The 12,332-nt window shown below is 43.4% G+C and overlaps 1 protein-coding gene across 5 annotated transcripts in view; it reads left to right on the top strand.

The window, feature by feature from the left end:
• LOC126481642 (serine/threonine-protein phosphatase 4 regulatory subunit 1-like) overlaps positions 1 to 12,332 on the top strand; it is a 341,775-nt gene that overhangs the window by 249,610 nt on the left and 79,833 nt on the right. For all 5 annotated transcript variants that reach the window (XM_050105543.1, XM_050105542.1, XM_050105544.1 and 2 more), the window contains one exon: positions 7,863 to 7,969. In XM_050105543.1, coding sequence (XP_049961500.1) covers positions 7,863 to 7,969 — 107 coding nt within the window. The remainder of the gene's footprint in view (positions 1 to 7,862; positions 7,970 to 12,332) is intronic.

Below are 12,332 nucleotides of genomic sequence, written 5' to 3'. Positions count from 1 at the left end.
AGTCATTCTAATGGTCCCCGTCGATTATTGATCAGCGACTCTGTTAAAGTGCATTCTTTTTTTTAACCGAGAGATGGAAAAATGTTACTGTTACGGCGCTGCTTCATTTTCAGAGTATGTGTTCTAACATGTAACTGCAGAATAGTCCATGTACAAACCTCTGTATCTGTAAACTACTTTAGAGTTAGCTGGAGGGATTAGCTTGACCAAGTAGGGAAACTAGAGCCAGACGTACGTGCAGATTTTCCCACTATGCTGAAGGCAAGGAGTGAATGTGGTTCACTGTTTAAAAGCGTTCTGATAAGAATAGAACCAGGAATTCAGTATATTTCTCTGCTTAACCGAAATGCTATTAGATTTTCAAAAAACACACAAAACTAAGCTCTATGAAACAATTACCCGAGTGGGCAGGAAATCGGTAGACACGATACACCTTTATAGACAAAGGATTACAGTTTCAGAAGAATTGGATGATTTATCAAAGAGAGAGCTTCACAAATCGAGCAAGTCACCAACGCGTTGGTCCACCTGTGGCTCTTAAGCAAGCAGTTATTCGGCTTGGCGTTCGACAGTTAATGGACGTCGTCCTGAGGGCGCGTTAAATCGCAAAAATCCCAAGCTGGTGGGAGAATCCTGCCTATATTGCCATAAACATTCTCGATTTTATGGAGATGCCGCGACCTTGTTGGCCAAGAACCTCTGTGAGGGTGGGCATTATCATACTGCAATGTAAGCCCAGGATGAAAGGCAACAGAATGGGGCTGAAACTACCGTCGACGTTCCGCTGTATGTAGTGGTGCCGGGGATAACAAAGGGAGTCCTGACATGGACAGAAATGTCACCCCAGACACAGACTCCAGGTTGTCCGACGGTATGGCGGGCGACAGTCACGTTGGTATCCCACTGATGTCCGGTCCGGGTTGTCTCCAGATAAGTCTTCCGTGGCCATGGGGACTCGGTTCGAAGCGGGATTAATTGCTATAGACAATTCTGCTCCAGTCAGTGAGATCTCAGGCCGAAGGCGCTTCCGTAGACTCCTAACAGTGGGATGCTAAACTGACTGTCGCCTGCCATATAGTTAGACAACCAGGAGTGATGATCAGGCGTCATACACGGCACCCTCTCGGCACAGCGGTAGCGGTACGTCGACGACAGGCTACGCCTCACTTCGTTGCTCTTCATGGCAAGCTATCCTTGGTTTACATTTCAGTAAGATAATGTCCGTCCGCACACGGCTAGAGTTTGTACTGCTTGTCTTCGTTTTTGTTGAACCATACTGTGGCCAGCAAGGTTGCCCGGTCTCGCTCCAGTTGAGAACGTTTGAAGCATTATGTGCAGGAACCTCCTACCAGCTCGTGATTTTGACAATGTAATGCGTCAATTGGACAGTTTGGCACGGTATCCCTCGGGACATCAAACTATCAATAAATGCCAAGCCGAATAACTGCTTGCGTAAGGGCCAGAGGTGGAAAAACACGTTATTGACTTGGTCAGTTTGTGAAGCTTTCTCTTGAATAAATAATTAAGTTTCTGAAATTGTAACAATTCGTTTGTCTGTGCATGTTCATCACATTCTGATAATTCCCTGGTGGTGCGTCTATTGTTTAGAGTGTATAGATGGTATTGATTCTAAACCATCGAAGGTAGCATTAACTCCGCAAATGCCTCGCACATTATGGCATGCTACATGCCACTGACGACGACCGCAACTTTAGTAAGAAAAGTAAGAGTGACTTTTTTTTCCGCCGACTGCAGAACACTTCAACGATCTTCAGCTGGATAAGGTACGGAATTTTACGAAGTAGCTTGTACATAAAGGAACTATTTTAGTGGAAGGTGAAATAAAAAAATAGGGCGATAGTGTCATGAATGAAACTGACGGTGAGACAGCAGTCATTAGCTAATTTATCCGTGCATCTGTTCTACAGTAAAAGGGATAAGCAAGAATGAGTTTCGAAAAATGGCACAAGCTGTTACTGTGGAAAACTTGAAGAGGTGTAGGATGTTGCAAGACTTGGGTCGTGTCGGGCTGTTGGTTAACTTGGGTGGAAGATCTCTGGCTACAGGCATCGTCGTTCCACGCTTTGTCTCGGCTCAAGGCCGCGGACAGAAGACGCCGTGGCACGCCACACCGCTTGCGGCGTGCTTCCCAGAGGTCGCGGCTCTCGACTGCTAATATCTCTTTTGACTGAACGCTTAGAAGGTTCATGGCGTGATTTTCACTTATCTACATCACCAATATTAGTAACCAGACATTACATTTGAAAATGCGTACGAACTAGAAAAAGCGACCGCAGAGCGAGCTGTAAATATTACTGTTTTAGCTGTAGGCCAATGGGAATACCTTAGATATATATCCTTATCTAATGAACCATGCCAAGATCGTAATTAGGATTACATACTGCTTTCGTCGTTTTATTGAGACATGTTACATACGGCAATCTACCACCGAGCGTGTTGCCAGTTCGTTGATACCTTAAACATCTCAAATTGAGAAGCAACCGATTGTCTTCAAACCTCAGTAACGAGTACCACATGGAGAGAAAGTAAGAAATAATTTTAGTATCACTCAATCTTTCGCTTTCCTGCTAAAAAATTTCTGAAGGATTGTAAAGTAGACATTTCTCATCTGTTCGGTGGATAAATATGAAACTGACATCCTTAGTCAGTGTTCAAAAATTAAAGGTAGTCGTAGCAGTTTTCCTTTTAATTCTTCTCTAATCTTCATCGGTAATACATTAATGTAAAAAGTATGAAATTCCCTTGTTCGAACTTCTCATAAGGCAGGTTCCCCGTAACTGGTGCAGCACTTTAAACAAATGAATAAAAGCAAGTGTACAGTAGACCATATTCGTAAAACACTATAGTGTTGTTCAACTCACCTTTCGTCGTTAACATAAGCTGTACAGTGGGTAGCAACTAATCATGAAATAGGCAGTGCAGTAGTTAAACAGATGTTAGGAAAAAGGTGGAACAAATGCTCGAATGCATGCCCAATTCCACTGCATACTGCGAGTAAGAATTCGTCAAGCATTTGCCATCGTGTTATGGTTTAACACACAAACATATTTAGTATAAAAGAGATGGAATACCATAGTGAAGCACCATCGCGACGACAGTGAAGGAAATAACATACCTGTCCGCCATATTTCGTGTTACCAAAGCAAGTGGTCGTGATGTGGGGTAGTGGTAGATGAGTTAACACGCTTCCAAAGCGAGAAAAGTCACGTGCCATGTGCTGTCGTTGTACAACTTAAAGTGAACCATTCAGATGAGTTCCTGGTATTATCAATATATTTTACTTAGGTTTTTTGTAGTTGTTCATTCTCTACGCTGTGCAATAATAAAACGCATGCTCCGTGGTATCAGTAGAATGTCAAGGTGACGCCTTCTAGAAGGCGTGTTGGTCGTCATTCAGAATTGTTCATGAGTAGAATCATTCCACATTGTCAGTTGTATGTTAAACCTTGGACGAGAGCCACAGTGAAAACAAAGTAACAAGAAATACCCTTTTCTGAAAACTGTCTAACTTAAGTGTGTTTCTGTGAAATTACATAAAGAAATCGTCGACATTCCTAATCCTAACCCCTCTCAATTCTTTAGAGTATCCTTGGAAGACTGCCCCCTTAGTTAAATCAATAACGTTGTTCGGCATGGTTTCTTAGCGCGGGCTAAGTATATCAGACTACATACGATATGCAAAGTCTGGATTTGTGTGTTAGCAATCCTCTGAGTATGCTCATTCTAACAACACAAAATATATCGAGTCCAGTGTTGCAATATGTTCATGGATCGTACCAGACGTTTATGCCCACATACTCAGGCGTACTAAGCTGCGGGTACTGCCATACCTTTGTGACGCTGCAGTGTCGTCCCGCAGCAAAGAAAGCATTCACGATTTCTTCCAACGCTTCGATAAAATTGAAAGAGCGTCTTCAAAAAGACAAGATGATACCTAAATCTGTGCTCTACAAACTATGTAGTGCATGGTATTAAGCACTTCCCTGTTATACCATGGTTTCTTCCCATTCAGTTCGCGTAGTGGGCATGAGAAGAGACTCCTCAAATGGCTATAAATGCGGTAAAAAAGCTCAGCCTTCGTTTACCGGTACCTGCCGAAACGATACGTATAGGTCTTAGTATTTTCCTAGATTCCTCACTTGATACAGATTCTTGAAATTTTGTAACTACCCGTTCAGATTTTTCAGCATTTGTCGCACACTTCAGCAGTATTACGGGATAGGTCACAAGAGTGATAAGAGCAAATTCATTTGTATACTAATTGCAATTTCCCATTATTGTACCAATGAACTAACGTTTGCCACTTGAAGCCTGTATGATGATACTTGATATTTTCGCAAAATGTTACATCTGGGGCATTTGTAGAAGTTGACTGATTGCAATCGAGACTAGGTGATATTACCCATAGGATTATATTTTGTACAGAGAACAACTTTACAGTTCTGAGCATTCAAATAAAGTTGCCTGTCTCTGCAGCACTACGAAATCCTATAAAGTTAAAACTATATTTATGCAGCCTTTTCAGATAATACGTCATAAATACCATCTGAAAAAAGTGCGAGTTACTATTAATATATCAGTTCATTAATATATAAAAGATGAACAGCCAACTGTCAAAGATGGAGTTGTGCTACATTCCTAACAATAAATCCGCAGTCAGTAAAATTGTACGTATAACAATCCTTGGGGTGTGTGTGTGTGTGTGTGTGTGTGTGTGTGTGTGTGTGTGTGTGTGTGTGTACGGAGTTACCATCAGAACTCCATAAAAGCTCCATCTATCTGATAGTTGTGGATCAAGACATTAAAGATCTCGTATAAGCGCGATTAGGGTTTCGCATGTTTGAAAGTTTCTGTAACCCCCGCTGGTCATTGTGGAGAGTCATTCTGTACGAAGCACTTCATTACGTTTAAGTTCACTCGCACTTTTTCACCTGATAACGGCTACAAAGCTGAAAGCGCGATAATATGGAATAAATGGATATATTACGAAATACTTTTCAACTGGCTATATTTTAATAACTCCTGTTCTAAGGCTTTAAAACAGGTTGTGTTCCTGGTACTGAACAGTTAACTTGTGGATGACTTGTGCGTCACTTCGTCACTGGATCAACTTGAGCATGAAATATTTACATCCTAAATTTTGCCAGCCACACACTGTTCAAAGGAAATCACATACTGTCTTGTATGTTCACCGTAGTAATTGAAAAGCACTGGTGAGATAGTTGCTTAATTTCACTAACGAAACTGCTACTTACAATTCGGATTCGTGCATTAATGAATGACGCTGACAAGGAAAATATACAACGCTTTGTGCTGTCGTTGAACCATTTTCAAATGGTAAGTAACGATCGCAAGATCTTTCTTTTTGATCCCTTATGGATGGCTGACCAAAATTTCGTGTAAAACTTTGAAAGTCCCCTTGTTCATGGTAGCTACTCGTTTCTGAAATTCACAACATTCGTCTGGGATGGACGATATGTGACATGTATTGTGTGACGTTGCGACTTGGGGTCTTAGCATAACCTACTGTTAATCCACTTTCGAAATAATTACATAATTCTAGCAAAGTGCCGTGCGAACTCTGTAGAGTTATGCCTACATTTGTAATGGAAAAAATTAGGAACTTTTTTGCGGTGAGCTAGAATGTAGGGAAGAAGCTGTTCCGGCGCCAACAGATTGATCGGCGAAGTAGCCGTTCATGGTGATAAACAATTCTCGCTTTTGGCCATGTTCCGAGTAGAACACAGGCCCAGTTGAATTTTGTTCACAATTTATTTTAATGAGAACTTTATTTTACAATTAAGTGCAATTTAATGCCGTTGATGTGAAGTAGTCATTATTAGTGCTGCAGGTTTAGAGAATAAGCAGGTATTTCTACGTAAGTGAAATTCTTCAGACGTGGTAATATGCAGGAGGAGGGTGAAATTTCGCCGGACGTCAACTGGAACTTGAGGTGAAGTGGCGAAGGCGGCGAGGACGCGCTTGCAGCTCTAATTGCTCGCCAACTGTGAAGTGCCATCATCCCGCGCAGCAACTGCACTCGACCTCTGCAGAGCTCTCCTGCGCAGCTTCTGCCCGCTGTTGCAAATGATGCAGCTCCTACAGAACAGGGCGAGACGTTACGCCGCCATTTTACCAGAGTACTGCACGTAGGATTAGAATTCGTAGCAGCGAATCATGATTCTTTAACTGTAGACTGGTTATAAGTAGCAAAACGTGGCCTCTGTTTGTAAAACATGGCGCTTTCTATCTTGCCTCGTCGCTAGTGCTTTTCTTGCTCGGAGCTGTGGCGTGACCTTGGCAGATGCCTGCTGTGTAAGTGTGAAGATGATTCGTCGTCCTGGCCACGTGGCGTGCGTGGTGCTTCGCTGGAGGCGGCAGGGCGGTCGCGCCGTGATCGATTTCCCTCTGCGGGCTACTGCCGCCCCTGCTGCCACGGCCATTACTTGGAGGCGTGGCTCCATCTCCCACTCGGCCAATGATGGCAGCCTTCTGTTTCGGGGCGCCAATCGCGCTCCGCCGTAGGGCGCCGGTCTCCGCCCGGCTTCGAACCGTAGACCTCAGTTGTGATGACTGGGTACGCAACTGTCGGCGGGTAGATTTCTCGGGCGGATGGTTTTGTTGAGCGTTCTCATTGCGTATCATATGAAGTACACATTGGCCAAAATAAAACTGGCTCGAGAAGGGTTTCCTCCACATTGTGACAATGAAATCTCAACGCCAGAGAACCTGCAGGATGTAATGTGTGCACCAAATTTCAGCATATTATGTGAAGAGCATTTCTCCTATTCAGTTTCTACGGTAACTTGTCTCGTGTCAGGCTTACAAACATTTTACGGATTAAAGTAGTCCATCCTCTAAAGAGTTTTTCAGTGCTAAAATCAATCATTTCTGTATTTTGGTATCCGTGCTAAGTATTGTCATGTGTCATTACGAGAACGACGATTGTACAGCCAAAAAATATTTCCGGGTGAAGATAAAACAATTTTTACAGGCTTGAAAAATTCGAAAAATATTTTAGTGGGAGAACAAAAACAATTTTTGGATAAAGGAAAGGAAATAAATTGAATAAAACACTTCAGAAAGAACGGGGCCTAAAAATTCTTAGAGGGACTTGTGGTAAGAGGAGGTGGTAGGATAAAATTAAAGATCAGGACGATCTTAGACGACAGCGCAAACCGCGTCAATAAAAGGAGCGGGGTTCAATAGAAATGGAGATGTCAGTGTCCTAACACAGCAGAAAACTTGATATTTAATATGCTAATCCAGCCGATATCTTCGAAGTTTACTTTGAAAAAGTCTCGTACCAATAAAAGAAAACAGATGGAACTGTGCTGTGTTAGGTTCACGTACTCTCATTCCACGCGGAAGATGTTCGTTTTAGCAAGGGCATTTCATTCCGCACCTGCTCTTGCCGCAACATTTCAAAACTGTGTGTGTGGTGTTTGATCCTTGCAAAAATAAAAGAAAATGTGAAATACTAAGAGAAGCTGGTAAACACTGTATCATTGGAAGAACATAACTAACGAAAATAGGAAGTGATGCATTTTAAAAACGATCGTACAGTCGTATGGAATTGCACTGGTAATAATTAATTAATGGCTCATTATTCGGCTGAGCGCTCCTTGAGTGTTACTCCAGAAAACTCGGGAGGCGATCACAGGCTTTGGGTTTTCTGCCCTTGCCTTCGCCAAAGCAGTGCTGCTATGCTTATCACATGAAATCAGACTTCGGCTTTAGCGAATTTCGGCATTTCCCCTTCTCTCTTTCGCCCCCATGTGTTGAAATAGTCTTTAAGTCGTTAAACAATTGTGTAACTGACGAGGCAATGTGTGTTGCAGGGACATGGTGGGCCGCGCAGTGCTGGAGACACTTCGCACCGTGGCGGACTGTCCAGCAGACGTGGCCGCTGTCATCCAGATCATTAGTACAGTGGCAAGCGATCCAGGTAATTGCCGTGCTATTATTATATATCGGCCGCTGTATGTTGTCGTCCTCCTCCTAACTACATCTCATAAAAAACCTGAAATCATGTACCAGATCCATATCCGCACATCCGAAAGTTGAAGGATATTAAGGTTCTGCTGAAACTAAACATCGGCTACCTGCCCCCATACTCCTGACAGTGAGCTTACGTGTTGGCATTTGAAAATGCAGAAAAGAAGTCTTACATCCTCATACAGTTTCTCTCATCCTTTCCATGCTACCAAGTAGTCACCCTGTTCGCAGTGTCTGTTCGAACACCTAGTTACACGCTTGCACGAGATATTCTCTAATACCAGAGCTCCGATTCAGTATACCTGCTCCGATTCAGTATACCTAAATGTCGAAATTTTTCTATGTCCTTTGACAAATTGCTCCCCCCTTCCACGGATTCTGCGAGGTGTCCGTTCTTCCGGGCATTTACGCATTCTTATACGAGGGCTATCCACAAAGTACATACTTTATTTTTAATTCCAAAACGTAATGTACTTTGTGGATAGCCCATGTACATTCCTGTTCGTTGCAAGTTAATGAATATTCATACTGTGAATGCGGTGCCTGTCTCGGATAACAATGGTTTCTGAACGCTTAACAACCGTATATTTTGCACATACAAGGTGCATTCCATAAGTAATGCGACCAAATTCATAAAAATCATTTATTGAATATTTTCGTACAAATAATCAAAAATTTTCAAAATGGCACCCTCTTGCGTCGATACACTTCTGGAGGCGGTGTTTCCATGCCTGGAAGGCATACTAGAATGCCTTTTCCGGAATGTCCTTTAGAGCTGTTGTAACAAGCGCCTGGATGCTTTCAATCGTGTCTCAATGTTTTCCTTTCGTGACTCCTTTTAACCGAAGAAACAAAAAAAGTCAGCGTGAGCCAGGTCAAGACTGTAGGGAGGCTGGGGAACTAACCAGGAAGTCTTTGATAATGAAGGCGCTGTGACTCGGCCCGTTGTCGTGGTGAACTTCCCACGTGTCCATGTCGCTTAGACAACGCGAGACCCTCATTTTCAGTGAGCACTTCCAAATAGTTCACTATCGTTCCGGTAAGTACGAAATCGTGGAGGACAGTGCCTCTGACGTCACAGAAGGCAATGAGCATGGTTTTGATCCTGGACTTGCTCATGCGTGCCTTCTTGGGACGGGGCGACGATGGGGTGTGCCACTCTGAAATCTGCCTTTTTGTCTCAGGGTCGTACAACAATATCCACGACTCATCACCAGTGATAACTGAGTTCAAAAAATGATCACTTTCACACATTTCCAACATTTCTCGGTACCGAAGCACTCGCATGCGCTTGTGTTCATCGGTCAACACTTTTGGGACGAGTTTGGCACACACCTTTCTCATGTTCATATCTTCGGTCACAATGCGGAAAACTGTTGTTTTTGCCATGTTTAGAGTTAATGTTTTCAATTGAAGGCTCAACCGTCCGTCAGAGTTCAAACAATCGCGCACACGCGTCGCATTTTCCTCGACTCGTGCGGTTGGTGGCCGTCCACTGCGAGGTTCGTCGGTGATATCTCGGCTCTCCATGAACGACTTGGGCCATATGAAAACTTGTGATTTGGACAAGCAATCAGTCCCAAATGCATGCTGAAGTAATAGAAACATTTCGATGGCGGACTCCCCAAGTTTGACACAAAATTTGATAGCGTACCGTTGCTCTACAGAATGATCCATTGTGCCGTGTTACATAAAGTCAACGGGGTTGACGGAAACACATGTCCTGACTCTGCGGCAGCTCGCAGCCGAATGAGACAAAGAGCGTTTTGAAGCTAACACCCCCTCCACTTAGCCCAGCCGGTTACAACGCGCTGTGGTGTACCGTTGCGTCAAAAAAAAAAAAAAAAAAAAAATGGTCGCGTTACTTATGGAACGCACTCTATAACTAGAAAACTTATTATGTATTTCTAAGAAATAAGTGTTGGTAGGTTGTATTATTTCCGGACTTAATTTCTCACGAAAATATTAGTAGTTCAGCTATGCTCTGAGCGGTTTCTTTACGTATTTCAGGAATCAAAAGTGAATACTTACTTAATTAATAAAAGAGCAGTGGCTTGTTGTCAGAAGGAAAACCGGCAAATGAAATGGTAACTGGGGACCGAAGCGGCAAAACAGCGAGCGGCACATGCACATGTAACACTTGCATAGTCTCCAGTAGTGGTTTTTCTTTTGCGGATCTAAAACGGGCGATAGCTCTAAAATTGCATCATCTCTAACTTGATGCATTTGCCTGCCTTATGTGTTATGAATTCGGAATGGAACGTCATTAACACCATTTCCTTAGTTTTATGTACGTATATTACCTGAAAGGGTCATATGGCGAGAATCTGTTAAGTTCGGACTATCGGCTGGAGTGCCCCAGAGAGCTAAAACACCAAGAAGAATCGCTTCTCGGCTTTTGGCAAGATCAATGTGTAGTATTTGTGGCCCTTAAAAGGGCCGTTTGTTGAGAACTGCTTTCAATGATTATACGTGGTACAATCACCAACAATGCGACAATCTTCCAAAGAAGGACAACTAGCTTTCACCCATAAGTGAATACTACAATCCGAATTTATCTTACAACGTCTACGACAAGACAGACAAACTCCCGTGCGGAAGAAGATAGGAACCCTCACCAGTAATAATAATCTCAGAAACAGGTATAAACGCGGAATGTTTGTTAAAACACTAAAGCACGTCAACATGGTCTCCGCTTTTCGTGTTCAAGCATTCTATTACCATCATACTTCATTTAGGTCCACCCAGTGGACAGGCAGTAAACTCCTATTCAATAGACCGAAACACAGGACCCTGGTTTCCTTAGTGTTTATCTATTCATTACTATTATTTAATTAAACCTCGTCGCAGTCCTCGGCAACATTGACTTGCACGTACTGATTATATTTTGACGAGTTGAAGTCATTTTTAATGAAGCGCTAGATTTCTGAGGTCAATATGTATTGCTCATCATGGATGGCAGGGCTTAAGCAGACGCGCTGCACAACTATGGAGACCGTCCTCTGCCTCAGTAGTGGCAGGTTTTCGGCGCGGTGCTCACCCTCTGTGGATCATACAATAGAAACAACCCCTCTGTCGCAGCGAGAGCTTGTATTTCCGGCTGCAACCCTCCCGTAGCCGAGGGTAGCGGATAGCGACCGCTTTCCAGGTGCTGCCCGCCGCCAGCTGCAGCTTGGGGTTGTAGCAGACGCCTACTTCTGCCGCCGTATTTCACCGGGGAACGGATAAAACATCGCAGTAGCAGACGGAGGCGCCTCGGTCTTCTTGTGGCGTTTAAGCACTACTTCTTTCCTTTATGCCGCAGTTGTATGCGTTTTGACTCGATGAAACAAATGTTCATGTGCTTAAGAGTTCAGTGATCTAAAAAAAAAAATCTGCGTCACCTGAAATTGGTGTTAGCCCTTATCTGGGTATTTACTCGCCAGTGCAACACATTTTCCTGGACGTTTGAGTTGGCTGAGATCTTGGTTGTAGAAAGCTGCGTTTTAACTGTCGAGGAAACGTTCTTCCTCGAAAATTGCCTCGTTCTGCCACGCAGTGGTTTCTTCCTACATACTAGGAGGAAGTAATCACGGAGAGCCAGGTCAGGAGAAATAGCTCATGCAAAATTACATAGCTTAACGAATATTTGTGATTGCTGTGCAGAGTGAACTGGGGATGTTGTTGAGCAGAACACCCTCCTCGAAAGCCTTCTCGCTCAGTGCTTTTGACAGTATACTGTAACCTCATCGAACAGTTAGGTAGTATGCTCCTGTTAGAAGGATAATCTTATAGCACCATACCTTAAGTCGCCAAGAAAACGCCCAGTATCACCTTGGCTGAAGATGGTTGGGCCTGTTGACTCTGCCTTGCAGTATTTCTGATACGCCCACAAATAGTCTACCATGATTATGTGCCAAAGAACTTGGTTCGGCGGGTTTCTGGAATGAGTGCGAGCATTCGTTGATCCAAGTGGATGCCCTGTCATTTTAAAAATTTTGTGCAGGATCTCGGAATCTCATCCATTACGGATTTTCATTTTCCCATTATTGCCTCCCATTGCACGCGGATCTGAAAGCACACCTAGCCTCAACTTCTCTTGAAATTGTCGGTTCTTGACACATGGTCTGCACATTTTTAGACTTGACCAAAGTGGAAGCATAGGTGCCATCTATGCAGTATCGTTAAGATCCAGAAAATAAAATACCGCACAATACTCCACCAAATCGGCTGCGCAATTTTGTTTTGACTCCTCTAGTAGCGATATGTGGCACAATGGTGCCAATATTTCAGTGTGTACCAGAACTGCAGACATAAACCTGCAAACAAATACC

Source organism: Schistocerca serialis, chromosome 5 (genome assembly GCF_023864345.2).
Source record: "Schistocerca serialis cubense isolate TAMUIC-IGC-003099 chromosome 5, iqSchSeri2.2, whole genome shotgun sequence".
Classification (NCBI taxonomy): Eukaryota; Metazoa; Arthropoda; class Insecta; order Orthoptera; family Acrididae; genus Schistocerca; species Schistocerca serialis.
Note: the sequence above shows the minus strand (reverse complement) of the source record. Positions and strands in the feature narration are given on the sequence as shown.